The sequence below is a fragment of the Drosophila innubila genome (assembly GCF_004354385.1).
Source record: "Drosophila innubila isolate TH190305 chromosome 2L unlocalized genomic scaffold, UK_Dinn_1.0 4_B_2L, whole genome shotgun sequence".
Taxonomy (NCBI): Eukaryota; Metazoa; Arthropoda; class Insecta; order Diptera; family Drosophilidae; genus Drosophila; species Drosophila innubila.
This window is the reverse complement of record NW_022995372.1, coordinates 7,199,368-7,226,738: the sequence shown is the minus strand read 5'-3', so window position 1 is coordinate 7,226,738 and position 27,371 is coordinate 7,199,368. Positions and strand designations below refer to the sequence as shown.

At 34.2% G+C, this 27,371-nt stretch overlaps 9 protein-coding genes and 1 long non-coding RNA gene across 12 annotated transcripts in view; 3 read left to right on the top strand and 7 right to left on the bottom strand.

Annotated features, from left to right (window-relative positions):
- Nucleotides 1–27,371, top strand: part of LOC117782321 (mucin-5AC) — a 48,854-nt gene that overhangs the window by 1,264 nt on the left and 20,219 nt on the right. For both annotated transcript variants that reach the window (XM_034619416.1, XM_034619414.1), the window contains exon 2: nucleotides 884–1,142. The gene's annotated coding sequence lies outside the window, so the exon portion shown is untranslated. The remainder of the gene's footprint in view (nucleotides 1–883; nucleotides 1,143–27,371) is intronic.
- LOC117782326 lies at nucleotides 4,261–4,958 on the top strand. The gene is made up of 3 exons (XM_034619421.1): nucleotides 4,261–4,413; nucleotides 4,467–4,581; nucleotides 4,650–4,958. Exons 1-3 carry the CDS (start codon nucleotides 4,317–4,319, stop codon nucleotides 4,768–4,770), a joined length of 333 nt encoding a protein of 110 aa, XP_034475312.1. The 5' UTR covers nucleotides 4,261–4,316; the 3' UTR covers nucleotides 4,771–4,958.
- On the bottom strand, nucleotides 7,033–7,581 carry LOC117782322. Its single transcript, XM_034619417.1, has 2 exons — nucleotides 7,317–7,581; nucleotides 7,033–7,251 (listed from the first exon to the last, which is right to left on the bottom strand). Exons 1-2 carry the CDS (start codon nucleotides 7,538–7,540, stop codon nucleotides 7,101–7,103), a joined length of 375 nt encoding a protein of 124 aa, XP_034475308.1. The 5' UTR covers nucleotides 7,541–7,581; the 3' UTR covers nucleotides 7,033–7,100.
- LOC117782330 lies at nucleotides 7,689–8,142 on the bottom strand. Its single transcript, XR_004617241.1, has 2 exons — nucleotides 7,952–8,142; nucleotides 7,689–7,881 (listed from the first exon to the last, which is right to left on the bottom strand). It is a non-coding gene; the product is annotated as an uncharacterized LOC117782330 (long non-coding RNA).
- On the bottom strand, nucleotides 8,212–9,467 carry LOC117779752. The gene is made up of 3 exons (XM_034616049.1): nucleotides 9,431–9,467; nucleotides 8,432–8,651; nucleotides 8,212–8,366 (listed from the first exon to the last, which is right to left on the bottom strand). Exons 1-3 carry the CDS (start codon nucleotides 9,465–9,467, stop codon nucleotides 8,261–8,263), a joined length of 363 nt encoding a protein of 120 aa, XP_034471940.1. The 3' UTR covers nucleotides 8,212–8,260.
- LOC117782325 (U-scoloptoxin(16)-Ssd1a-like) lies at nucleotides 9,684–10,112 on the bottom strand. The gene is made up of 2 exons (XM_034619420.1): nucleotides 9,855–10,112; nucleotides 9,684–9,790 (listed from the first exon to the last, which is right to left on the bottom strand). Exons 1-2 carry the CDS (start codon nucleotides 10,088–10,090, stop codon nucleotides 9,685–9,687), a joined length of 342 nt encoding a protein of 113 aa, XP_034475311.1. The 5' UTR covers nucleotides 10,091–10,112; the 3' UTR covers nucleotide 9,684.
- Nucleotides 10,390–10,849, bottom strand: LOC117782327. The gene is made up of 3 exons (XM_034619422.1): nucleotides 10,762–10,849; nucleotides 10,574–10,706; nucleotides 10,390–10,514 (listed from the first exon to the last, which is right to left on the bottom strand). Exons 1-3 carry the CDS (start codon nucleotides 10,829–10,831, stop codon nucleotides 10,415–10,417), a joined length of 303 nt encoding a protein of 100 aa, XP_034475313.1. The 5' UTR covers nucleotides 10,832–10,849; the 3' UTR covers nucleotides 10,390–10,414.
- On the bottom strand, nucleotides 10,775–11,395 carry LOC117782329. Its single transcript, XM_034619423.1, has 3 exons — nucleotides 11,309–11,395; nucleotides 11,119–11,242; nucleotides 10,775–11,028 (listed from the first exon to the last, which is right to left on the bottom strand). The coding sequence occupies exons 1-3, from the start codon at nucleotides 11,328–11,330 to the stop codon at nucleotides 10,872–10,874; spliced, it is 303 nt and encodes a 100-aa protein (XP_034475314.1). The 5' UTR covers nucleotides 11,331–11,395; the 3' UTR covers nucleotides 10,775–10,871.
- On the bottom strand, nucleotides 11,756–12,342 carry LOC117782324. Of its 2 annotated transcripts, none has more exons than XR_004617240.1 (3): nucleotides 12,212–12,342; nucleotides 11,987–12,156; nucleotides 11,756–11,917 (listed from the first exon to the last, which is right to left on the bottom strand). XR_004617240.1 is itself a non-coding variant. In XM_034619419.1 (3 exons), exons 1-3 carry the CDS (start codon nucleotides 12,309–12,311, stop codon nucleotides 11,800–11,802), a joined length of 348 nt encoding a protein of 115 aa, XP_034475310.1. In that variant the 5' UTR covers nucleotides 12,312–12,342; the 3' UTR covers nucleotides 11,756–11,799. The 2 variants fall into 2 exon arrangements, 1 of the variants encoding a protein (XP_034475310.1); XM_034619419.1 differs by having other exon boundaries at nucleotides 12,027–12,156.
- On the top strand, nucleotides 25,184–25,836 carry LOC117782323. Its single transcript, XM_034619418.1, has 3 exons — nucleotides 25,184–25,298; nucleotides 25,359–25,479; nucleotides 25,544–25,836. Exons 1-3 carry the CDS (start codon nucleotides 25,202–25,204, stop codon nucleotides 25,671–25,673), a joined length of 348 nt encoding a protein of 115 aa, XP_034475309.1. The 5' UTR covers nucleotides 25,184–25,201; the 3' UTR covers nucleotides 25,674–25,836.

Sequence of the window (27,371 nt, the reverse complement as noted above, 5' to 3'; positions counted from 1 at the left end):
CCGAAAAATATATCAAAATTTTTCTAGGACTATAAAAAATTGTAATTAAAAACAAGTACTGCTTTAAAGAAATATAAACTCCAAAGTGTTTTAATTATTAATAGTCCCTCTTGATAGGATATGGATACTCTATTGCCATGTTTCCAGTTAGCTCTATTAGGTTTGCTAATGATTGCGGCTAATGGCAAGAGCCTTGACTTAATTGCCCATTAGGCCAAATTCATGCTGCTTGCAAATATCTTAACCACTTACCTCGTGAGTTTCCTCTGGCCAACTGTGCATACCTTTTTCTACCTTATTATTTTTATTTTTAAAAATGTGTTGAAAACCTTTGATGATTTTTTGCAAAAGTTAGTGGCAAAGTGGACACAAAACTTTTTCATTACCAACTCGCATAACAAGTCGACCTTAAAATTCTGTCAGTATGCAAAATCGATTTGTTCATTTCAGTTTCTCAGTCCCATTCCCAGTCCCAATCGGATGCCAGTCAGAGGATGTGTCAGCTGAATTTTGAATTATTCAAAGGATGTTGATAAATAAATTATTCAACACTCGCACACACAAGCATTTAAAATTCCAAAATTTGTTGTAAAAGGTCTGCGGTTGCAGTGGCAACTTTATGCGTTATTGAAATGCCATTAGCGCATTTCTTTGACAGTGGGTGAAACACACGCGGCGTATGCGCAATCTGCTATACGCTTGATGGGCTGAACTTCCTGCAGTTTTCTGTTATTGTTTGAACACAAATATTAAGCGTAATGTGTGCACTATATAACAAAGATTTGGACGTGCAACAGACCATGCAACACTTATCCACACACACATACTTATAGATTGAAAAATAGCAATGAAAAGTAATCACAGCTATTGTAAATAATTGCAGTGCGATTGAAGTGAAAGTTCAGTTCGGTTCGGTGCAGCTCAGTTTAGTTTGGCTTAATTGAAAATTGAAAAAGAAAAAAAGTAAATAGCGAAAAGCAAAGCAAAGCTTATGTACTTGTTTCTTCAGCAAGTGGCATGCTAATCAACATTTTCAACAGCTTCTGGGCCAGCCATAATTGAAAACAACAATAGCCTTTCCTACACATCCCATCTGTGAATCATTTGGCGCAACAGTATCTAGTTGGTGGTTCTGTATGAAGGTGAGTCTTTAATTCAGCGAAAATTTTCATTATTATTTTCTTTGCCCTCGTTAAGTGCTTTTTATATCAAACTCTCAAGCTCAATATATTTACATACTTATATGTGAAGTACCATCTATTACCATGAAAAGTTGAACAAAATTTCATGATTGCAAACAAGTTTTATTAGTTTTTGATCAGGCAGAAAAACAAACATAATGAGATCATGAGTAACTAAAATCTTTAGAAATAATTTCGGTAATGTGGAAGTGTTTTTGGAGAATAACAAAACAAAATGCGAAAAATTGTAAACAAATTTTCGATAGTAAGAAAAATTTCTAATAAATATTAGCTTTCATATTAAGGGGCTTACACAATTATACCATTTTACTCAAGTTTAAATATTTGTGAATAAGTTGTGCATTTGTATTGGCATTCAATCGATTCGAATATTCAGTTCGCTACTGCGTGCTATTTATTATGAATCAATAATGCACATTAAAAGAAGAATTTTAATGGATTGTATTTATAATTAGATTTTTCATTATACTGCAAAATTGTTGATGAATTTGCAATATGTATTTTATTGTTTTACAACAACAATGAAAGCATATCCATGAAAATGTCAATAAACTTTTTGATTTGTGGCAATTTGAAATTAATACGCAGCTCTAGCAAAAATTGTCATTAGTCAGCATGGGCGTGGCACATAATGGGCGTGTAATGGTCATGAATTGGGTATAATTTGCCCAACAACTAAATAACCGGTCATTAGAGTAAACTGGCTATTGACTAATTGCACACACTGTTGCCTACTTCTGTGCGCAGCAGAAGACAATTTGTATCAACGTTGGCTAATAGAAATGATTTATTAATAGCCTAAAGCTCTGAGAGCTATATTTGGATAACTTGTGTTTAGGCTATGTAGAAATAATCGATTTTATATGCATTTAAATTCTACAAAAACTGAAGCCCTCAGATACCCTCTTTTCATACCCGCTTTCCAAAAGCTGACAATGTCAGGCTCTGGTAATTTACTTTACGCATGTACACGTTGAAAGAAACCCAGTCGCACAAAAAAGACGCACACACATACACCAAAGCGAAGTAATTTGGACACATAAGAAAACCAGGAAAAACTCAATTTATAAGACTGTTGCCACTACTTTTGTGCATGCCGAGTAGGACCTCAAACCAAAGGCAAGAAGAAAAGAACAAATAAGGAGAGCAAAGTGAAAAGTGGAACTTGTGTGAGATATGATTAAGAAATAAAACATATCAAATATTTTATTAAGTGTGTAAAAGGTTTATTATAAATGAATTATTTACATAGTTACAAATTAGGTTTGATCTTACAAATTGTTTTTATAGTTGGAAATATAATTTGAAATCAAGATATATAAAAAGAGCTATAACTTTTTATTTAATCGATTGTACTGCATTATCGAATATATAATCGCAGAATAGAAAATGAATCATTTCAGGACTAGCTCAATGCCATGTGAATCGGTAAAAAGTAATTTTTGTAAGGACTTTACTTTTGACTTACTAAATGAAACTGTTTTAGGCATGAACATTTGTATATACTATCGATAACATAGTCTTATTGAGGGCAAAACATAATATAAGACTACCCCGTATGTGAGGTTTCTTAGATCCCATTGAGATGCATAATGAACTGTTTTTCACCATGTTGAAAATGTTATCGATGGCATAGTGCTATCGCAGACAAAAACTTTCGAGGGATTACCCCAAGTGTCCGCTGGCTCGTTCTGAAGGTAACTTTTGTAACGAGCTCACTGCCGAGCTATAAAGAGAACTGCTCTCAGGCATGAAATGAAGCATCTCGTGGGTGCGTCTGCTAACGAAAAGTGCTGCAAGGATTTCCATTTGACTGTGTGCGTGCGTATCTGTGTGAATTGCGGCAGAGTGTGGAGACCATTTTTTATTATTCTTTCGTTTTCTGTGCTTCTTTATTTTTGGCACTGCTGGGCACGGACAACGCGTGAAAAATAATGAATAACTTATGTTTTTGTGTGTATTTGTAGCACAGTTAAAGGTTGTATTTTACAGTGTATATACACTATTTTGTTTGTTGCATATTTTAAGGCGCTTCCTTTGCACCTTTTACATATTATATTAATTTTTGTCTGTCTGTGTTGAGTGTGGCGGGTAAATCTGAATTTGAGTAGTGTTTTTTTTTTCCTTTCTGTTTTAAAAAAAAATTTTTTTTTTGGTTTATAATATTATTTTCAGCGCGTGCCTTGGCAAAGTTTCATTTTAGTTTATGTACCAACTCGTGCTCGAATTTGTAGTCTGACCAACAACCAACATTACCTTCACCTTTTTCACGCACATACACACACACACTGACTGGCACGAGAGGTCACCAGAAAGCAGTTGCCTGCCAGCCAATTTATAAATGTTGTATGTGTGTGTCTGTATACATGAGTTTCACACACATAAAGAGAGGCTTAAACTTTGCGGCGTACTAAAACTGTAATATTCACTTTTTATGCTGAGGCTGTAATTTTTTCTCCCATGCGACTAAAAAGTTGTTGCGGTCTTTTACATTTTCGTTTTGTATACAACTTGTATTTCTTCTATTTTTTTATTTTTGGTAACTTTGCAGTTACTTTTCATGCTCGAGCTTCGACAAAGTAACTAAAAAGTATTAAATCCACATTCAAATATTGTGCGATAGATTGTGATTATACTTATGCTTATGTGCTGATGCTGAGGGCCATGGTTATACTAATGCTAATAATAATGCTACTGTTACTAATGCTAATGCTAATGCTAATTATATAATTATGTTGCTCTTGCTCATAATACAATTATTATTAATTAAAAAGTAAAATATTTTTGGTCACGTTTTAATTTTTTGATTAAATTTAATATCTATCTTAATTTTCTTAGATTTGACTTAAAGCCATAAGAACATATTGTATCTTCTCACTGTGCATAATATTGAAAAATCTATTGAACAAACTAGTTTGAGCAATTCATTTGAATATAAGCAATAATTTAATGGCATGCTAAATTGATAAGCAGCCTGACTAGTTAAGTCATCAAACTAAGCAAGTTTGATGAGAGCGTTTGAGAGACAAGTTGTTAATGGCTAAGACTTAACATATCGGGTATAAATTGGCTGCGTCAGTCGAAATATGAGCCACACCTATTCGAACTGTCAAGATGAATTCTACTACTTCTGTTATCTGCCTATTGGCTCTTGTGCTAAGCACCACTGATGTATATGGGGCAACTCATATCGGAATATTCAAGAGTGATGGTGCGTAATATAAATCATCAGGTAGATTTATTTCTATCTGTTTTGGTTTAAAGATCATCCGGGAAAATGTGTGCTTGATGCCGATACAATCTTAGATGAGGGCCAAGTTATAACACGTAATTGCGAACGCGTCTCTTGTGGCTCTGAAGGATTTGTAGAATTTGCCGGGTGAATATATCTATAGACTTACGTAAATACAAAAGTATGTATATTAATTTATTAAAATATATTTGTAGGTGTGGTGTAAAAGGTGTTTCAAAGCCCTGCACTCTGGGCGAATTTAAGTATCCCAAAGCGGATTATCCCAAATGTTGCATCAATGTGTTGCATTGTCCAGATGGAGATAGTTTAGTTTAAGTTTTTTTTAATAAATAAAAAAATTAAAAATAAAAAATAAGCGCTATTTAAAATAATAATGAGCTTCGTTGCTAAGAATTGAGACTAGGTTATTTTTACTAAATTTATAGCGTTGTTTCTTAACAATTGTAATCGATATTTAACATCAAGTAATGAATATAAACAAGATCAAGCTGCTATTGACTTTGGCGTATACGTATTATGTATATTATAAAACTTTATTTGTGATTTTCCTCAACAAGGTCAAGTATTTATACTTTATATTAGAATTTGATTATCTTTAATAAAATCTGATTATACTTCCGTCGATTATTACTTTTGTATTTGCTTGGATTATTTGCCTTATTGCTAAACAAACATAGATACTATAAATCAAACCAAACTGTTTGATCTAACTATTCACATCTAATTAAACGTGTGGTTTCTATTTGCCAGTTCATTAAAGCAAGCGAAGGCTGTCTCTGGATAATTTATGTACATAAGTAAGCCATAAAAGCAGTACTTAATAAATGCACTGTGGTTGTATTCACAAACACATGCAGTAGGTAAACACATACATATATACTCAAATATCTCATAAATAGGACGACACCAGGTTCAATTAGTTTCAGTTAAATGCACTCAATACGGTCGCCAAATCAATTTGAATTTGCGGCTTAAGTTACAATTCTGTGTATGTATGTGTGTGATATGCTTTTGAATGTGCTAGAGATAAGTCAAAGTTTCGATAGGCACAAATTAAATTAGTTGTTAAGTTAAAAATTGAAGACAACTTTTAGTAATAATAATGGTATTTCGTATAAATTTATTTTTAATTACTTTATGATTTTTTAAAATTATTTATATACCTTCAACTCTTGACTAAAGATATATAATATCTTAAATACAATGCGATTAAATTATAATGATAAATTGTGTCATGTCCAACAAATATTCACTTACCATTACTTAACTTATCTCTAACAATACGCTTACGATAATATTTCTCATCTCTAACAAATACAATAAGCTTTCTCCAATGCCGTCGCTGAGGGGGTTATGCAATTCATTTAGCAAATCCCATACAGAAAAATTGTGATTTTGGCATTGATTTCGATTGACCTTTCAAATTTGTTGGACCTTTACTGTAGTAAATGCAACATTCAAATTCAAATGGTAAACGAAATAAGGTCGAACTGCTGTTGAAATAAAATGGCCTTAAAATGCGTTTGCGAGGTCGAAACGTTTAACGCGGTCTAAGCTTTATTTAGCCAACCAACCACCACAAACACCACACACACACACACACACATACATAGAGATAAACACAATATGCACAGAGTGGGGCAATTAGTGCTGTGGGTGTGGTTTCAGTTTCAGTTTCAGTTTCAGCATGGCTGCCCTTTATCTTTCCGTCTCTGTGTTGTTGTTGCGGTTGTTGTTGTGACAGTTTTACGCTTATTGTTGTTGATGGCTTTTGGGTCCTAAACGGGCGGAGAGTGGGCGGGGTCCTGGCCTACTGGCTCCTGGCAGAAAAATCGACAGTCATAACGCTATTTAGGCAAGCGTTTCAAACAAAAGCGCTCAATAAATTTAATGCCAAAAGTATGTTACGAAAATAGCCAAACAAACAAAATTGGGGTCATCGGGCAAAAGCTGAAAGACTCGTAAAAAATAATAAACAAACGAAAGTTGACCACGCCAAGCCAAAAAATTAATATAGTAGAGTCTACCAGGCCAGAGGTCATAAGCAGAATAGCCCATAATACTTGCGACTGGTAATCAGTATTTATATGGAGGAGTGGATATACGTTCTCTTTGGGCTCATAAAATTTTAGACATAAGTGATATATTATAGACATAATAAATATGCTCTTATGACTTCGTCGCACTCTATTCAACTCGTTAATAAACAGTCAATTGTCTGCCATAGTCAATTAATTTTTGCTTGACTAGACTAATATATGTATTGCAATATTATTAGGTATGTAAAAACTGAGTTAATTAACAGTGAATGACTTAAAATTTTCAGTCCTTTTTAATATGTATTTTTAAAAGCTTATTTGGGAATTACTGTGTTTTTCATGGTCACTTTAATTGAGTTTCACTGTTTCAAATCTATGCATTAATACTTAAATATAGGCAATAAAACAGAAATTATTTTTCTTAATATATCAACTGTCGCTTATTTGTGATTTTATATGTAATTTGTTATTTTTTTTTTGTCATTGACTTATGTTACTTTAATATGTTTTTTTTTTAAGTAATAATAAAAAGGCGAAATAAATTTTATATATTTTTTAATCTATGGCCACTTTATTTGTGTGTGAGTTCAATGTGATATGCATTTCCTAAATTTGTAGATCTACTATCGTCTCAGATTGTGGTAGCTCTCGTGTATGCCCGCATATATGTTTGCGGGGACAGCAAATAGGATAATCAGCATTGGGAAATTTCGGCTCACCCAATTTGCAATAACGTAGTGGCAACTCCAATTCACATCTAATTAAATTATAAAATACAATTTAATTAATAGTACTTGAATCTCTTTGAAATTCTATAGTTACTTTTGTATCTTGGCAAAGCTCTTCTCTCCGCATACGATTCGAGCACATTGCATATCTGGATGTTCAGCAGTCTCTCCCACATTAAGTATGAGATTCGGATTAATTACACACTTGCCTGGATGTGCTGGATCACTATAGATGCCACTCACACCCTCCGCCTCAGTATAGGGTAAAATTATTGCCAATAGCAATAATAAAATGAGTCCGTTCACCAATAAATTCATCTCGTGGCGTTGCGTCTACAAACTTGACTATTTTAGATTTGAGTTAATGAACACTATTTTAGATTTCCTGACTTTGTAGGTCAAATATTTTAGCTGATAGCGAGTAATCTCAATTACATTATCATAATCTAAAATTGAACAAGAAAAATTTTTCGTTTCTAATGGAATTTGTGAAGAATTTTGAGTACAATATTTATGCTGATTATAAATTGTTCTTTAACATTTGCTTTTTGATTAAATTGTTGCAATATATTTTACGTTGACAGAATTTTGGATAGTTGGCATTGGGATACCCTTTTTGGCCCATTATACAATCAGATGGTGCCGCCTTAGCATCACAGCTGTCAATTAATAACCACAATGCACAGAATTGAGCAATGATACCAATTAAATACCCTGTAGTTTACTCACGTGTTTATTAGTACTTTACTGTTCTGATCGCATATGATGCGAGCACACTCCGTACTTGGGTATTGAATTGTTTGAGATGCATTCAATATTATATTGGGATTAATCACACACTTGCCGGAAGCGCTGGATTCCGAAAGATGCCGCGTACATTATATAGTAAATTATAGGTGTTAGCTGATAGAGATTAATCTAAGTTTTTGTCAATTCCATGTGATTCTAACTATGGCTTTATTTTCATAATATTTGTCAACAATTCTATGTTCTATTTATACATAGAGGAGAATTGCCTGAGAGCGTGACCTATTTCGTTTATTTGGTGCAAGTTACATGACGTTCACAACAATCTGGATAATCGGCATTGGGGTACTTCGGTTGACCTATTTTACAATTAGGTGGATAAGCCGAAGTAAAGCACCTGTTAAATAAAAATACAATGAAAATATGCTCAACATTCATTTCCATACCCCGTAGATTACGTACGTGCTTATGGTGGCATGACTGTTCTCTCCGCACATGATCCCAGCACAATCCATGTCTGGGTATCTGGCATTTTGTCCAGGATTCAATATAAGATTTGGTTTGACCACACATTTGCCTGGATGCGCTGGGTCCTTGAAAATACCCTGTGCCAAAGCTGCCTCAGAATGTGGCAAGAGCAGAGCTGCAAGCAGCAGCAAAATCCGTTCATGAATAGATTCATCTTATCGCGTAGCACTCAGAACTAAGACTGATTCACACTCTGTGTCGAACAGATCTTATATAATACGACTATTGCAAATTTCTGGTTATTTCCAGTCAAAACTGGCGGCATATCATAACTGCTACTGAAAAAAAATAATACATATTAATTAGATATTATATAATACATTATCTGGCATACCGGTTTTTTTTGACATTAATTAGTAACTCGTAAACGCAAGAAATTTTGATGTGGTATTTTATCTAGTGATTTAGACACACTCAGATGTAATTTAAATAAGCGGGCGTGTCACCAACCCCGCCGAATATTTCTTTTTAATCTATTCGGTAACAATTCCGTAAGAAAAATAAAAATATAAAATAACATATTTTAACATTATCTGCGATGCGAGCTCCCTTAGATGGTTGTGGGCATAACGTTAGAAAATAAGAAAATTGAGGCAGGGATGTTCTCACGCCATCTTTTTAAAAAAATAATTTAAGAGGTACTAAATAATGCCAAAAAAGAGAATAGATTTAATTCCATATACGTCACTGCAAACAAATTGGCATTTGAAAATGTGATGTTGTGTCCTAAAAAATTAAATTTTTCAAAAAGTGAGAAAATGTGGACATTGAGACTAACTGTTCTGGATAGAAAATTAATGACTAAACAACATGGATAAGTCATGCACTTGACAAGTCCTGACAATTTGTTGTTATGTCAACATTTTTAGTAAGAACCATAACAGCTTGATATATTTATAATGTGATTCATTAAAATTTCATAGATTTGAATACTTGTAAATTGTGAGCTAATGCCAATAAAACGGGTCATTTGATCTATAAAGCAAGTGTTCAACACGTGAGCTTAAATAATAGGTTAATTCTTATTAATTTTTAATATTTAATTTTTTATTTTTATAATGTATTTCAATATTTTTCAGCACTTTACATTTGCATACAATTTGTTTTGCTGTTGCTTGATCAATTTTTATACCCTGTGCTTATGAACTGAGCATAAGGAGCTGCCATGTTTGTGGCTCTTCTTGTGATTATTTGCCGCAAACAATATTACGTTTACAACATTTTGGATAATCTGCATTGGGGTACTTCGGTTGAGACATTCTACAACCAGGAGGTGCAGCCTCAACACCACACCTGTTAAATGAAACCACATTAAAATACGCTCAACATCAATGTATATACCCTGTAGATTACTTACGTGCTTATTGTGGCATGACTGTCCTGTTCGCACATGATGCGAGCACAATCCATGTCTGGGTATCTTGCAGATTGTCCAGAACTCAAAATAAGATTCGGTTTAACCACACATTTGCCTGGATGCGCTGGGTCCTTAAAGATGCCTCGTGCCAAGGCTGCCTCAGAATGTGGCAAGAGCAGAGCTGCAAGCAGCAGCAAAATTCCGTTCATGAATAGATTCATCTTATCGCGTAGCATTCAAAACTAAGACTGATTCACACTCAGTTTCGAACAGATGGCTGTCGTTGCTTTTAGCCAACTGGGGCAAGGGTCAAAGAATTGTTAGATAGAGCTTGTTGTGAGTATTATAAAACGCTCAGATAGAGGAATACAAACATTGAAAATGTTAAAAGGTTAATGAGTTAATCTGTGTGTCGAGTAAACACAATTGATTAATTAAATAGGTAATTTCTTAATCTTTGCTAAAATATTTTAAAGTTGTTTAAAAATTTGTTACCCAAATTCGATAGAGGATAGATATATATGATAGAATGATATTTTGGTATACTTTAAATTTTAATGTCAATCACAAATAATCCGCCGATTGCAACATTTTGGGTATTCGGCATCCCAATCAAAACTGGAGTAACGACAATCATCTGGTGGAAGATCATGACTGCAACTGGTATAAAATAGAACAGATTAATTAAAAATTTGAAATACATATTTTTGTGAGCTTACGTTTGAAGCATGCCCCAGCCATCTCCTATGCACAAGATCGTAGTGCAGGGTAGAGATTCCAGCTTGAATGATTCCCTCCACTTGAGCAGTACGAGCGAGGTGCCCATATCAATTACACAGCGATCGGGATAGGCTAAGAACTCAATATATAAATATTATTCTTTTGAGAATACAATATTTATACTCACTGGTATCTCCATAGTTATTTAGCGAATTGATTAGTTGAGATCGACAAATGCCTATGAATGTTAGCATCATGCAGACAGCTCTCAAAACAAACATCTTGTATAGTATATATTTAGAATAGTGTATGGATTTCTCTAAGCCGTCTGCTTTTGTCGAATTTGAATTGGGTACAGATGACTTCCCTTTCACAGCAGTGCGGATAGGGTAACTCCACATTGGCATAGTCCCCAAAGCGACACGATGCTGGCAAGCCACTGACAATTCCACAACTATATTTCACAATTAAATTAAATTAGATAATAAAAAAAATAATGATTCAAAATTTAAAGTATAAAATTTGCATACTAAATTGTTATTACCTTTGGAATACAGCGGAACCATTGAAACCGCACACAATTTGCCGACACTCGTGTGTGGGATCTTTAATGCTCACTCCCTCATCGAGTAATAGATGGGGTGTAATGACACATTTTCCCGGATATTCTACTCGACAATTTGTTGGGAAATTACTTCGTTTAGTGTTCATATCACTTGTCTCTAATTACTTACTCTCATTACGAAATATACCCATCCATTCGGCAGTGTAAATGCCAAGTGTAAAATAGGCCAAAATAATTATTAAAATTTGCAAATACATTATTAAAATTTTAAATTATTTTTTAAGAAAATTAAAATAAAATTGTGTACATTTTTTTTGTGACAGTTTATAATATGCGTACTTAGATTAGACATATTATTGCTTTTGAATGCGATTTTGAATTATATCCAAAACATGTATGCAAGTCTTATTCATGAGAACTCTGCGGCTTAAACTTAGACTCGTAATAAGTTATGAATTTTTAGGACTGTTGTATTTTTTGGTTGTACAATTTACATATATTTTATTTCCTTATTTTTTTAACATTGAAGTGCACCGTTCAGATATTTCCCAGAGTATATGTCTCTATTATATATATTTACATATTTAATTTTGGATTATATAATTTTTGTCTTGATTATTTAAAAATACATGTAATTTGAAATCAATGGAAAAAGCAATTTTATTTTTTTATTTTATTATTGCATTTCCAGTCGCGTTCACAGCACTCTGGAAATGCGGCATTAATATTTATGTAATCCGCGAGCGCACAGTCATCGGGAATTGTGGGAGGATTGCAACTGTAGAATATTTAAAGACTATTAAATGTGATTAACAAAAAATCTACGTTTTAGAGAAGTTTTCTCTACTTTCGTATTTTCTATAACGAAGTTTTACTGTAGATCATACGTAAAGATCAAAGCCCAACTTTCACGACCACAATAGATGTTGGCACATTTTCCAGGATAACGCACAAGTTGATCGCTGTCGATGATCAAAGGACCCTTGTCCGTTTCCAAGTAGCACTTATCGGGATGGCCTGTAACGGAAATTTGAATTAAGTCTCAAGTTAATCAAGCAAATAGGCAACAAACTTTTGTTCCTTAAAATAGCATGTTTAGTGTCGCCGTAAACAGAACTGTCGAGCAGAAAAATGGTTACAAGAATAGGAAGGCAAACATTTAAATGCAGCATTATCGTTGTGTGTGCTTCAGGAAATTTTACTAAGAGATTCAATTTACTTCAACTTATATGTGTATTTGAAGAGCCTACCTCGATATAAAGGGTGATTTATTTAAATCCAAACTATTTTTAAAATAAAATAAAACATTTTAAATAGAATTGAATGTCAAAATATTAATAATTGGCATTTCCTTTCATTATATTGAAAAATTATATCTTTAAATTGTTCATTGGCTCATTTCGGTCCTTATTCTGATATTTAATTCTTGTTGATGTGTGTTATTTAAATTTAAAAAGAAGCATCTAAATGATTCAACCTGTCGATTTTATATGCATATTTTAATTTAAGCATCGCCAGACACAGCTACAGATACAAATGCAGACACTGTTGCAGTTACGGTTACAGATACAACTAGCAGATATTCTTGCCTGCTGTATAAATTCATTGAATATGTTAATCCCGTTATGTGCATATATGTATGTGCATATGCCCATCTGTCGTTGTCGTTATAGTTGCATAATTCGATTAAACAACGTTGTCGCCCCTACGCCGCCCACTTTAGGGCAATGTAAATATTTGTATGTCTGCCTGTTGGATTTTGATTGCTGCTGTGTTTGGCACTCAGAACAAGCAGCAACATGTCCCCATTTTCCCCCTTTCTTTCAACTTTCTCCCCTGAGCTGTCTGCAATTATTTAGCTACCCAACAAGTCAAATGTAGACAAATTAGTGGCTATATAATTGATGCATTTTCCGCATTTCCTCAACCCTTCTCTTTCACTACCGATCTCATTTTGCTAGGTGACTGTATGTTTTGTTTGTTTGTATTGTTGCTATTGAGTGTTTAGTTGTGTTGTGCCGTAGTTAATGTAAATCTATGGTCGATGTTTTTACTTCAGCTGCCAATTTTAATCTCTCCTGGACTTCGTCTCTCTCCCTCTCTCTACCTTCTCCTACTCCTCGGAACAGTTGCTCTTAGCTGTCTTGATTACATTTGGCCATACGGCCAATTAGGGGACGGCCTTCATTGTTTGCCAGCTGAAATTAATTGAATTGAGTGGCCTCAGCTGAGATTGAAATATATCCAATTTCCCTTTATCAAGAAGATACACTGAAATGTGCGTGTGTGCGCGTGTTTTTCATAGGCCAAAATTTTCTACTTCATAACAAAAGAAAATAGTTCAGCCACTAAAATAATAAAAGAAACACAAGGTTAAGACTAAGAAATTCGCTGTAAAAGGCGACAATAAAGCAATTAACGCATGTTTTAAATAAGGTTTGATAAAATGTTGGGTATATTAAATAATAATTTTATTTTGCAATTTTTGCAAACTTAAAAAATAAACAATTTAACGTCTGAGAATCAAATTTGATGTGATTTTTTTACTTGTTACGATATAAGGTGTCGATTAGAAGTGAAAACTTGAGCTTTATTATTAATAATTTTTAAAACTTTATTAAAATCTAAACCAAGAACTAGAGAAAATAAATTTTTTCAAAGAAAGACACAATAAGTTAATTGCAAGAAAATCAAGCTTCATTTTAACTTGGGCCAGTTATGCAAAAGTATTGTAAACTTAAATTAAACATATATTCAAAATCAATTAGAATACATCGGGTGGTTAAATTTTGGGCTGCCTACAACAGATTTAATAACTATTTTTAATTTATTTTTAGGTTAAAAATCTGAATAATTGAGTTAAGTGTGATAAAATATTAAAGATAAATCAATTTAGATTTAATTAAATATCAATTTAGATTTAATTAAATATAAATTGATTGGCATTGAAATTAGTAAGGCTTTTAGATACATAAACATTGACCAAAAAAGGTGGCCAAGTGAAAGAGCTAGACATAAAATAAAGGCAGTGGCCAAAAGAGATGCAATAATTTCAGCTGGATCGATAAGAAACAGATACAGCTATAGATAGCGATACATAGATATCTTTGTATATAAAGGGAATATTACTGTAGTATATTTGCATATATACGCAATCAACACGTAAACATAGCATAAATAACAAATTGGCAAGCAAATAGAGTGGAAAAGGAGAAGTAGAGAGTGAGGATTAGGTGGAATAGTCCATGGGTCAACATCAACAGCGTAACGGTCAGTGGCAACTTTTGTGTTTTCCAAATGAAAATGTAGCGGGCGTTTCAGTTACCCCAAAGCGACCCAAAGATACGTGTATATATATGCACATACTTATGCTTACATACGTACATATGTATACATATGTGAGAACTCACCTGGGCAGGCGTTTTGGGCAGCTCGGGGCCTCTGTCTGGGCTCGGTGCGTTGTCTGCTTTCCATTTTATGGTCGCACATAAAACACACATAATTATAATTTCAATGATATTAGAGTTCATATCAAAGTGAATGAGATACAAACGAAATGCTTTATTTTTATTGCCATTTGTTCGCTGACCTCGCCTGAGGGCGACTGCCTCTGGACTTGGTATCTCTCTCTCTTTTTCACTCTCTCTCTCTCTCTCTTTTAAATTTTTTATATTACCTTTTTTTATGTTTAACATTAATTTCTTTATGACGCCTAAGCTGAAGCTGCAGGCAACCAAAGACCAGCTTTATGTGCGTGTGTTTGTGTGTGTGAGAGCGTGTGTGGATGTGTAACTTATTGTGACTGTATAAGCGTGTGTGTGCTTGTGTATTTGTGGGCGGGTCGCGGGGCAAACTTATGCATTGTTAAACGGCAACTTTTTAATTTGAAAATTTATAAAAATTACTCTTGAAATATTTATTTATGTATTTATTCAATACATATGAGATTTAATATTTATTATTATTTAATTACATTTAAAACTTATAACCAAACTTAGATTTATTATTTGAAAATTGTTAAACAATTAACACGTAGTATGATTGATATTTGCGGTTGAATTAACCCATTTTGTATTTTTATTTGCACATACAAAGTTTTAAAATTGTGTCATCTTGCGTATACGCAATGTTGCAATAATACTTTCATTTGCATTTCGCGTTTTTTACACACATCATTTACTTCTCCATCGTAAAGCACATTATTGTGTTATTTTTGTGTATAGTATAAAAAATTCAACGACATTTCGCTTCTCTAAATATTTGATAGACCGGAAAATAAACGAAGCCAAACAACAACAACGACAACACAATAAAGTGCAGTAAACAAAATTCTCACTGTGATTTTTAAGCCGAGGCGAGGCAGGGAAAACATGAAAAGAATGGGAATATCCAATAAGAGAGCTACCCAACAACACAACCTCCATCTCTTTCTTACTATCTATCTCTCTCTTTTGGCATTGTTTGCGCGCTTCTTCCGCTGTATTCTAGTGCACTCAAAAGTAACAGCAACAACATTGAGTTTCTGTGACCTTCAAATGTACAAATTGACTCAACTGTTATTGTTGCTGCGGTTGTTTGTTGTTGTTCCCCTTGTTGTTGTTGTTATTGTTGGTCTAGCTTATGACAGCGCAATGCTGAGTTATTAAAATTTGTTTTTGGCAATGCATTTGGCTAAAATTGTGTGTAATCTACTCGCATTCCTTCATAATTCCCATTTCTTTTCTTTTCCGTTTCTATTGTTGCTCTTTGTGCACAGAAAACGTTTCTGTTTTGTATCAGCTATTCAACAACAAAATAATGATTTAGAAACAATTACAGTTACAAGTATAAACAATTGCTAAAACGAACTAGCCTCATGTCGAGATCATTGCTTGCATGTGCTTTCAATTGTTTCAGGGAAAAATACCGTAACTTATTTACAAATAACAATTTTAATAATTGAGATAGTGGCAGTAGAGGGTGCATAACTATGAGATACTCTGCATCCTATTAAATACTTGTATTATTTATTAATCTACTGATCTACTTAATAAAATATAAAATATTTAATTTATGTTTTTTACTCTTGATATCTTTTCAGGTAAGACTACTGCTTTTTCTACTTACCTAAGCTACCACAAACAAGCATAAATATTTTAGACATAACCTATACTAAGTGAGTAATTCATTAAGCTTTATGAAATATGTTTTTTGCATATATAGTTTAACAAAAAAGATTTGAATTTCCACACTATTGTAGACAATGCATTATGCTTGTCTAATTGGCTTAACTTTGCTCGTATTTATTGTAATTAATATTTAATATTATGTAGATTTAAAATGCTGTAAGCATAAGCTTATTGTTGTTAGGCTATAAACCCAAAAAAAAAGTCCGTATTTACCATTTTCCACGCGCGTTATCCTTGGCATTTAAAGGTGCTCACTGCAGATGAGCTGCTACTGCTTCTTGTTGTTGTTTTTTGATGCTGGCGTTGTTGTTGTTCCTCCTGTTGTTGTTGGTTGCCAGAAGACCGCGCTTGGTGAATTATTTAGAAGACAAGTGCGCAACCCGCAGCTCCTCGCCTCCGCATTGTCGTTCAGACGCACAAACAACGTGCAAGGATAAAGGCAGGTAGAGATAAAAGTGTGGCATACTTTATGGCGTCGACAACGACGGTGACAGGGGCAGAGCGGCGGCTTGATTATGTCTCAAGTCACTCCACGTAGCCCAGCCACAAAAAAGAATTTAATTAATTTTTAAGCGTAATTAAATGCAAAGCAGCACTTGGGCTCAAGCCCAGCCAGTCAGACGAGGCTCGGCAAGGACCTCTCTCGCAGCTCGTTTTGTTTGTTTGCGTCCGTGAAAGGCAAGGCTTTGGCTCAAGGACGCGGATGCGCGAAGGCGTACAACAAACCCAATCAAAAGCCTGAAAAACAAAAAATATACCCAAAAATAATAGTTCTCTATAGCTCGCCGAAGATTTTATATCCTTGCAGAGTCCTAAATTTAATTTTCGACCGAGCTATATTACATGGGAATCTAGGTATCATTGATATATGCAGCTTTAAAGCGCAGAGTGTAGTTTCCCTAAAAACAGACGGATAGCCCGACAACTTGCTCAGGCATATATATATTTGTGTGAAATCCGCCACGTTTTCTCTATCATGATGAAATTATAATACCCTCTGCTAGGGTATTAAGATACACTCGCCATCAATTAACTTTGGGTACAAGCTCTGTCTGAGCAAGTGATTTCTTTCAAATGAATCTCTTTCGCATTTCTTGCTTCCAATTACAAAATGTTCTAAAGTCGTGCTCCAAAAAGAAAAAAAAAATTTAAAAAACAAATATAAAATTGTTATCCACTCGAGCGCTGGTAATGGGCTTCAAGTTTGTCTTGAACTTTTGTTTTGTTTGCGTTTCGGTTTGGGTTCCAGCTTGAGTTGGAACTGCAAATGATTGGCAAAGGTTGAATTGCCCAAAAGGCGACAGCCAATGTCGAAATCGAGTTGACAGTTATATGTGTATGTGTGTGTTTCTGCTATTGACTTTTGAGTTAGGCATTGGCAATCAACACACTTAGATGAATACGAAGCCAACACCAATTCTAATTCGAATACGAACACGAATCCCATTCCATTTCCATTCCCATTTCGCATTTGGCATTCCCATTTCCAATTCCCACTCCCAGAATCAGTCAAAGCAACAACAAATAATGCTTCCTAAAATTCACATTCAATTTTTATGGCTCGTTTCGTTTGGCTGTCCGTTTGCTTTTCTGGTCAATTTCACTTTTATGCTTGCAGTCATCAGCTAAATGCTTTTACTTCTCTACACATACACAATCTATATAGCATACATCTATATAGTCCCTATATGTATATATATATGCATATGTTTATATATCTGGACAAAATTTTACGTGTTGGTTATTTTTAGGCGCATGTACACAAAACAATTACGTCGGCAGCGACGTTGGCAGCTCAACAACAACAACAACAACTACGATGTCGACGACGCGTCGCTTTAATTGCGCGCCGGCTCATGAATATTCAGCGGAAAATTCAGTTCCATTTGGTCGTGAAAACCAAATGATTAGACTAAGCTGGAACAAATAAAACTTTAGCTCAAAGTACTTGACAAATGAGCTATTGTATTTTAAAGATTATAAAAAACCTCTTTTCAAGGTAAAGGTCTGTATATAAACTATATATAGGTTAAGTTATCAAAAACAGTTTTTTGAAAAAAGTTTCGATTAGCTTTGTATCAACATTGTTATCGATAACTAATTGCTGAATATAATATATCGATTACTAATTGATGAGTTGGGTATTAAAGCATAAGAAACAAGAATTTAATATGCATACAAGCTAATCGAATATTGGATTACGGATCGATTATTTACCGATTACAGTTTTAACATATAAGTTTGCACTTAAACGGTAAACCTTAGCTATCGACTAACGGTTCAAATCAATTAATTATCTATATCATTTACCGATATTTTATCGATTGTACTTACTCTTTACTCTTTAAATATTTTACGCAAAAGCGATTGGTTGCCAGACTTGAAACTTTTTGTGTAAAAAATAATCGATAGCTCATCGATAATTCAACAATTGACTACATCGATCAAGCAACGTCTCATTTATAGTACATTTTCAGTCATTTCGTGTGTGCAAAAGTTTATTAATGGATATGCAAAATGCAACACAATTCAATTACTTTTATGCCAATGTCATTCACTGTGAGTGTACATGTGTGTGTATGTGTCTGTGTTGTGTGTGTGTGTGTCAGTTGCTGTTTTAAGTTAATTAATCAAAGCCGAGGCAATTTTTGCAAACGTTGCGGTCGCTTTGCAGTATTCCTGCAGCCGCCGTTGGTCATTTTGAATTTGAGCTCTTTGGAAGTGTATGTGTGGGTATGTGTAGGTGTGAGGTATGTGTGCTCGTTGGTTTGTGGTATGTGTGGTCATTGTTGGCCTTGCTGACCCACAATTTGCTGTTTGACACGTCTCGAAACTCTGTGTAATATTTCTGTGGAAAAAAGAGGAAAAACAAGAATAGATATTTCTCTGGCAGGTGAATGGCTAGAATTTAAACAATTATTTTTTGTACAGTTGTTCCTTCCTATCGATACGAATAATCGGGAAAATGTATATTTCAAACACAATTAGCTTCGAGCAATTTGTAAACAATTTGTGCATTGTTTTTTTGTTTTATTTTTTTGCTTTGGTTTTAAACATTTTTCCTATTGGCCGCATATTTTTGCCCACAATTTGTTGATATTTCTCAGCGTTGTCGTTGTTGTTGCTCGGTTTGTTTTTCTAGTTGCTGTTGCATGATTTTTTTCAATTCGCTTTTGTGTGTGCTCAAGGTAAAATGGCGCCGCATTTGCTCAATTGGCATTAGCAAGTTAATATTTCAGGCACACACACAAACAAACACAAGCAAGCTGTGGCAAGTGGCAAGAGGCAGGAGGAAAGGGGCAACTTTTGTCGGCTGATTGGCAGCGATTTTTTTGATGTTGCACACAGCTAATTGCCACTTGAATGCGGCCCGTGATTGTGTTGCTGATTTTCTGGGGTCAAGCAGCAAGTAAGAGAGAAACAGCAAGAGTAGAAGTAGATGCTGGAGAAGAAGAAGAGGTAAAAAGGTCTGCCAAAATGTTGACATGGACACCGAGGCATGCCTCACAAGTGTGTGCGCAATTCACACGCCGACTACAGGCAACAACAGTAACAATGCCACACAATTGTCCTTGCAAGGACACACAGCTGCCACGTCAACGTCTTGGGTGCTGCTGCTGTTGCTGCTGCTGTGAAATATTGATCCACTTTTTTAAAACGTTCAACTTGTCCAGGTGCGACGGTGTTTCACTTCTCTTCTCTGTCTACCCACTGTCCTCACTCATTGTCTGCATGTCCTTTGCTTAAATTTATGAATTGTGCTTGTGTTTGTTTGTTTGCTTACTTGTTTGTGTGTCGCTTGCGGCTGCGTCTTTGCAACCAATCGCACGTTGCGTATACGCGATGTTTATTGATTGGGCTCGAACTGTGCTGCGCCTGTCAAGCACTCCCAAGGACTTATGCAGAGCCCAAAAAAGATTGAACTTAAAAAAAAAAACTACCCAATATTTGTATACTATCCAGAAGAAATCTTAATTAAGGAGCAGCCGTTATTTTCTTGCGGAAATGTTTATTCATGCTAGGAACTTAGCTACGTTTCTTGCCAGAATTTGACTTGATTATGCTTGTGACTAGACTAAATCTCAGCCAGAAATTTACTTGGCCTAACTTGGTCTGCGACACGTGCCACTAATAATAATGCTTAATTTGCATGCAACAAGCAGACGTGGCAAACGTGGCGTATGCGCAATGTGCGCTCTGTGGTTTATGCTTGGCACAAACAGCAGTTATAAATGTTTAATGGACTCTCACTTCTCGTCACGCAGAGCTTCATCAACATTTCTATTTGACTCCATTTGTTTTTTATACTTTTTTCCTTTTCATTTTGGAACTAAGACCGAACTGCAAAAATTTGAGAGTAACAGCTTCCGGCGTTTCCATGTCATCGACAGCGACACAATTATACAAAATATCCGTGCGGAAATGTAGCGCACCTTACTGCCAATTTTTGGTACAACTTGCTACCCGACCATCCCCCCCAACTCCCATCTTTCTTCTCTCTCTACATTTAGCTGGCTGGCAAAAGTTCAATTTCGCATTCAATTTGCCATTTCCACAATGTTGCATGCACACAAAATTGCCGATATGTCCCTTCTCACTCAGATAAAAAAGTATTCAAACAATTTGAATGTAGTACGAATACAAGTACGAGTATGTTTGTGAGTTTGAGTACTCATACCGCTATGAAGGTTACAGTGAGTCGTGTGTGTTTGCGCTTTTATCGCAAACGACTTTGACTTTGCCTCTGACGACGCTGGCGGCCAATTCGTGTGTGTGTGTGTGCGATTTGTGTGTGCACACAAGAGTTTGGCAGCTATATAGACAGTTAAACGATAACACACACACACATACACAAACACATACACAGACACAAACATACATTCACGCTTCGGCTGCAGCGACAAATGTGCGATGGCAAAGGCAACGTGCCGAGCATAAAAATAAGTTTTTTATTCCATTTTTTGTTGCGTGTAAAACATGGCTAAAAGGAACACACTCTGCCCCTTCTACCACTCTTCCATTAAACAAACCAAAATTACAAAAATAAAAAAAACACAATTGCTCAATGGCTAATATTTTTTCTATAATTAAATCAGTAGACTAATAATCAAGAATATTTATGAATAATAAATATAGATGATTTTCTGCATATTATTTGTTACAAAAGCGCTAAAAAAAATGGTAAATTCGAATCATTAAATATTTTTTCAATTTTTACGAACATAAATTTATATTAATTAAAGCTTTCAGAGCTATACAATTTTTTCAAAAATAATTCTAGCTAATCTTCTTTTTGACTGCCTTTTTAAACCCTGAGGCCATCGAAAGGGTATCATGTGATTGGCAGAATGTCTGTAACAGGCAGAAGAGGGCGTGGCAGACCCCCCAAAGTAGAAATATTCTTGATTCGGATCAACAGCCAAATTCATTGAGCCATGTCCGTCTATCTGTCTGTCTGTCCGTCCGTCCGTCCTTCTGTCTGTTTGAACGCGTAGATTTCAGAAACTATAAAAGCTAGAGACTTCAAACATGGTATGTAGGTTCCTGGACACCATAGGCAGAGCCGATATATGAATTTAAATATTGAACAAATTTTAGTATAATAAACATTAGGAAATACTGAACTTAACACATACTATACACTAAACTAACTAACCAAAAATTATGACATTAGCTTAAGATGTGATATTGCGGTTAGATATATATATGGTTATGGTAATGGTTTTAAAGTAATAAAGTAAAGTAATAAAGTAACAAAGTCATTCTGCTTGTACTCGAATAGGGTATAAATTGACTGTGGCACTAATCTATTCAAACTGTCAAGATGAGGGCTACTGTTTTGGTAATCTGTCTGTTGGTTATTGTGGTGACCTCCAATGGGCCTCTTTTTTACGGAAATTACACGAATTCTGGTATATAGAATGAATCATTGGGCAGATATTCCCAAAGTATTAGAGCTTTATCTAAAGCATATCCGGGAAAATGTGTGATTGATGCCGTTACAATCTTAAATGAGGACCAAAAAATAACACTTAAAAATTGCGTAAGTGCCTATTGTGGCCATGATGGATAGGTAAGCTTTGCAAGGTAAGAGTACTCGAATTAATATACATATTTGTTTCTCTTTCTCTATTTACTTGCATCAACATATATAATTTTAGCTGTGGTGATAAATCAGTGGGGAAACCCTGTTTTATAGGCAAAAAAAGAATCCTGATGAATATCCAGAATGCTGCGACCATGAGATACATTGCCCCAAAGAACTTTCCAAGTCTTAAGATTCATTGAAAATAAAAACAATGTATCATAATCAGTTATATACTTCTATTTTTGTATTTTTGTTTGGAAACGGAATGCTGACGCTATTATCTATTTTATTAAGCGGACACATAGTATTTATACTTATAGGTATATTTAAATTCTGATGATTTTCAGAAAGTTAAAATATTTACATATGACAAAGTGTAGATAACAATCTTTTATAGTATCATCATAAACATTTTTTTATAGTTATGATCAATTCAGTTATAAATTAAATAAATTAAGAGAAATGAATGCTTGATTTTACTTTAGACATATGATTAAACATGTGCCAACTGCTAAAATTTCACTTCAGTTGTCAACAGCTTTGAGTGCAATGCCAATGTCAAAGCTCAAAAATAGCTCTGAGCTGTTGTCCCTTATTGGTTGTTGTTGTCATACTATTAACCCGCTTTCAATTTTTTACAAATTTCACAAGCTGCCGCCGCACAGTGGGACAATCTCTGATTTTGATGTACAAAAATCATATCTTTTGGACTAATAAATTAATTTCAAATATGTAAAAAAAATGTAAATTTGAAAAAAAATTTCTTAAGCTTTAAAATATATAAATTTTTTTTTTTATTATCTTTTAAACACCATTAACCAGTATTACAAATAGTTTTGTTACGCTAATTAAAAAAAAAAAGTTTGATTTTTTAGAATCTCGTATGATGCCAGGCGTAGCGAATTATCTCCATTTTTATGCGAGGTTGCGTCAGCTTTTGCACTTTAAAAAAAAAGGCGCTAATCGGCGCAAACAAAACTGGAAAATATAGTTAGAGAATTGATTTCCAAAGAGTCCTGAAGTAGTGGGATGGAGTCCAAAAGTGTCCAATTTTTGTTATCCTCCATCAAAGATATAAAGTCGACAAGTGAAGAATCAAGATTTTACGGCATTTAATTAGTAATGATCAAGCTTTTCAGATGAAATCAAAGACAGAAACGGTTGTAAAACTGGACAACAAAACAGTTTTAAAGTTTGAATTTTTTTGTAAAATTTGCACATTTGTGCCCGCACTGCAATAAGGGTCAACTTTGAGAGGCTGTCACGCCCACAACTTTTACCTGATTTCAAAAATTTGTTGGATTTGTAATCTTTGAAGAATTATTACTTTTACAATCGTTTTCATTGAAAAAATGATTTAAATACCGTCCCACAGCCTTTTGTCCCACAGTGCGTCGTCTGCAACAGAAACTCGAAAAGGAAAGAAACGCGAGGAGGCAGATTGAAATGTTGCCTGTGGCAATTCCTGAATATCTGATACAAAAGTTGTTCAGTTATTACGTGCAATTTTGTTGTTGCCGTTTTTGAGGCCGATTTCATTTCATTTCTCGAAGTGTTGTTGGCAATTTAAGAGCGGAGAGAGACAAACTGCAGCTTCCCAAATTATCTGAGGCACGCACAATGACCGGATGTGTGTATGGCAACTGTCGGACGGACAATCGGACGAACGAAGTTGAAATCGAACATGAAAATTTATTCAAAATGACCGAGGGTGTTCCAGATGCCAGCAATCGATTTTAAAAGCGACAGTTAAATAATTAATATCGACATTTAATTAACGTTTGTGCAAGCAGCTTAATAGCAGCTGATTTTCAATATGCATATTAAATGAGCCACAAAAAAGTTAAGAATAAAAACATAACCCAGGTGCACACACACACACACACACACACACACATAGACAGACAGGCGCTATTTGGAAGACATCACTCATACGCTACGTACAGCAGATGCTATAGACGGTTTGGCCTGTCTACGGAAAAAAAGAGGTTCGCTCTGACAACTCGACGTATTTTTAATTAAAAAATGTTAATGTAGTTGTGAGAAGTGTTCATGCACACACAAGTGCATGTATTCTGCGGCTTAAACTCGAGGAACAACGCAAAAGTTTTTCATTTTTAAGGTCGTGGTAAAACAACTATAGAACGAGTTTATAAATATGTTCATGCACGTACAAACATGATGCTCATATGACAGCAACTGGATTGACATAAACAATTTAAATAACGAATAAAGTAGTAATATTTAATAATTGTATCAAAAATAAAATAAATAAATAAAAATAAATATCAGATTTGTAATTCGGAGTAACTGGCTTTTCTACAGTACTTTACAGTATATAAGCTATATACAAATAAAATATAACGTACAAGTTAATTAGTTGGGAAATTAAAATCCGATAAATTAAAAAAAAAATATTATAATTTGCAGTTTCCGAGTAACTAATACACAGAGTCGTACATTTTTCATATCCCACACACAAAAGCACAATGCGAGGCAATAAATTAAATAATTGTATCGCAAAAAAAATATTACCCAAGGTTATTGCTAGCTAATCATAATTTTAGTCAAATAATACATTGTAATATTCTAAGTACATAAAAAGGTTTTTAACTACTATATTACTTTAAGTTTAGTTTACATTTAACACATTTAACCATAAATTTTCTATAGAGAATGATATTAGTTAGGGTTTTAAAGTCTTTAGTTCTGTATAAGGCTACAAAATCATTCTTTTTTTACCTGACTTGGGTATAAATTGACTGTTACGCTATATTTTTACACCAAAACTATTCGAACTGTTAAGATGAGGTCTACTTTTTCTGTGATCTGTCTGTTGATTATTGTGTTGAGCTCCAATGGGGTCTATGGCTATATGACAAAAGGAAATTTCTCGAATCCTGGTATGTAGAATAAATCATTATCCAAACCTTTCCAGAGTAATCGATCTGCTTTTATTAAAGCATATCCGGGAAAATGTGTGTACAATGCCGATACAATCTTAAATGAGGGCCAAGCTATAACGCTTAAATTAAAGTGTGAAAAGATCTTTTGTGGTCCTGGCGGCTGGTTAACATTGCTTGGGTGAGAGAATATTTATATATATTTTTATTTGTATTTATCAATATATTCTCAATTACATATATAGCTGTGGTGCTAAATCAGTGAGTGGGGGAGGATGTTATATTGGTGAAAGGAAGTATCCTGATGCTGAATATCCTGAATGTTGCATCAATGTGGTACACTGCACCGATCCCAATGATGATTCCGAAATGTAATTGATCAATTTTTTATTTTTATTTTTAAAAATTGCAACAATTTTTTCAAAAGTTTTGCTTTATACAGCACATTAGCTTTTGTTTAGGATAAACTCATATAAAATAAAATAACGAAAGAGGTACATTGGGAGGCAATTAAAAATTGCAAGCTGAAAAATGTTAACACGAGATTATTTCTAATCAATCATAACAAAAAAATGCTTGCTCAAGGTCTTTAATCTACATTTTTCTGTATATTAACTTACATATTAATTGAAGTTTCATTACTCAAGTAGAAATAATTAAGTAAAAGAGAAGGGGTAAATATAAACTGGCTTAAACACGTACAACACTAAACAAACGTATGCATACGTTTAATTTGACCATACAGAGTGATATTAGTTGAAGACGTGAAATTATATTTTATATTACTTGAGAAATGTGACGCGTTTCCCTTTATTTTAATAATTTTAAAGTCCTTTTTATCAGGCCACGCCCCAGTAGAAGTATTGATTTAATTTAATAAGTTTAAAGCCTTATACCATGTACAAAGAAATATTCAAAGTATTCAATCGGTTAGCTCTGGTTTCGAAGAATTTATTTCTGTGTAAGGTCACAAAGTAATTTTACTCGACTTGGAAATATAACTGGGAAAAAAACCAAAACTTTTCAAACTGTCAAGATGAAGGCTACGATTTCAGTGGTTTGTCTGATGGCTTTTGTTCTTAGCATCAGTGATGTCTATAAGGGGAACGGGGATTGGCATATACAAGTATTTTGGTGCGTAGTATGAATCATTATTATAAATCTTCCAAAACTGATTGCTCGCTATTATTTAAAGCATATCCGGGCAAATGTGTACTTGATGCCAATACAATCTTAGACGTCCGCCAAAATATAACTCTTAATTGCGAGCGTGTCTCTTGTGGTTCTGAAGGATTGGTCGAATTTGAAGGGTGATTATAGGAATATCTGCACATTATTATATTTGTTTATAAATTTTGAATGTTAGTTATAGAACCAGTCTAGTAAGTGAACCATGTTTTATATGTGAAAATAAGTATCCTTAAGATGACTTTCCCAAATGTTGTATCAATGTGGTTAGCTGCTGATTTCGAATTTTAAGCTTGCTTGACAACTAAAACATATAAAATGTAATCAGGAGTGTTCGAATATTGTAAACCAACCGAAAGCCAAGAAAAAATTAGTTTATTTTTCGATTGCTCTTGATTGGTTTGTATTTGTATATATATGTATAATTCAAACGGAAGCCTCAATTAAATAATTTTTCCTCATAATGAATTACTCCTTTTCTGTAATAACTAACGTTTTGAAACAATGAAAATATTCTGAAAAATAGCAATTTAGTTTTATTTACATATATCAATTATATACATATGTATATATAATACATAATACCAAGCTTGGATCTTAAATCGCTATACTCACATTGCACAACATAAATAAAAATCACATAATTCGATGCATTTTATAATCGAGTGCTGAAATTGGAAACTTGAGATAAATACTGCCTGGAGACCTGGCAATGATTTGCCAGTTCACGCTCCATTTGAGGTTTTTCTAGGCGAAACACGCACACTGAGGCACAATGCAATCCAGGTCCCAAAAGTATCCAATGAAAAATTGCAAACCGAAAAATTGTTACAAACGGAAATAAAGACAAGACGACGAAGTCGAAACCAATCGAGCGTTAAAGCC

Coding starts and splice junctions, on each gene's coding strand:
- LOC117782329 (XM_034619423.1), bottom strand. CDS start 11,330: ATGGGTATATTTCGTAATGAGA. Junction 11,243..11,308: donor GGGTATATTTCGTAATGAGA/GTAAGTAATTAG, acceptor ATTGTCGAGTAG/AATATCCGGGAAAATGTGTC. Junction 11,029..11,118: donor GGTTCCGCTGTATTCCAAAG/GTAATAACAATT, acceptor TGTGAAATATAG/TTGTGGAATTGTCAGTGGCT.
- LOC117782322 (XM_034619417.1), bottom strand. CDS start 7,540: ATGAATTTATTGGTGAACGGACTCATTTTATTATTGCTATTGGCAATA. Junction 7,252..7,316: donor AGCTTTGCCAAGATACAAAA/GTAACTATAGAA, acceptor TAATTTAATTAG/ATGTGAATTGGAGTTGCCAC.
- LOC117782323 (XM_034619418.1), top strand. CDS start 25,202: ATGAGGTCTACTTTTTCTGTGATCTGTCTGTTGATTATTGTGTTGAGC. Junction 25,299..25,358: donor AGGAAATTTCTCGAATCCTG/GTATGTAGAATA, acceptor CTTTTATTAAAG/CATATCCGGGAAAATGTGTG. Junction 25,480..25,543: donor GGCTGGTTAACATTGCTTGG/GTGAGAGAATAT, acceptor TTACATATATAG/CTGTGGTGCTAAATCAGTGA.
- LOC117782324 (XM_034619419.1), bottom strand. CDS start 12,311: ATGCTGCATTTAAATGTTTGCCTTCCTATTCTTGTAACCATTTTTCTG. Junction 12,157..12,211: donor TGCTATTTTAAGGAACAAAA/GTTTGTTGCCTA, acceptor TTTCCGTTACAG/GCCATCCCGATAAGTGCTAC. Junction 11,918..12,026: donor AGTTGGGCTTTGATCTTTAC/GTATGATCTACA, acceptor AATATTCTACAG/TTGCAATCCTCCCACAATTC.
- LOC117782327 (XM_034619422.1), bottom strand. CDS start 10,831: ATGATGCTAACATTCATAGGCATTTGTCGATCTCAACTAATCAATTCG. Junction 10,707..10,761: donor AAATAACTATGGAGATACCA/GTGAGTATAAAT, acceptor TTGAGTTCTTAG/CCTATCCCGATCGCTGTGTA. Junction 10,515..10,573: donor GGCTGGGGCATGCTTCAAAC/GTAAGCTCACAA, acceptor ATTTTATACCAG/TTGCAGTCATGATCTTCCAC.
- LOC117782326 (XM_034619421.1), top strand. CDS start 4,317: ATGAATTCTACTACTTCTGTTATCTGCCTATTGGCTCTTGTGCTAAGC. Junction 4,414..4,466: donor CGGAATATTCAAGAGTGATG/GTGCGTAATATA, acceptor TTTGGTTTAAAG/ATCATCCGGGAAAATGTGTG. Junction 4,582..4,649: donor GGATTTGTAGAATTTGCCGG/GTGAATATATCT, acceptor ATATATTTGTAG/GTGTGGTGTAAAAGGTGTTT.
- LOC117779752 (XM_034616049.1), bottom strand. CDS start 9,467: ATGACCCGTTTTATTGGCATTAGCTCACAATTTACAA. Junction 8,652..9,430: donor CATTAGCTCACAATTTACAA/GTATTCAAATCT, acceptor CTACGCGATAAG/ATGAATCTATTCATGAACGG. Junction 8,367..8,431: donor AGTCATGCCACCATAAGCAC/GTACGTAATCTA, acceptor TTTATTTAACAG/GTGCTTTACTTCGGCTTATC.
- LOC117782325 (XM_034619420.1), bottom strand. CDS start 10,090: ATGCTACGCGATAAGATGAATCTATTCATGAACGGAATTTTGCTGCTG. Junction 9,791..9,854: donor AGTCATGCCACAATAAGCAC/GTAAGTAATCTA, acceptor TTCATTTAACAG/GTGTGGTGTTGAGGCTGCAC.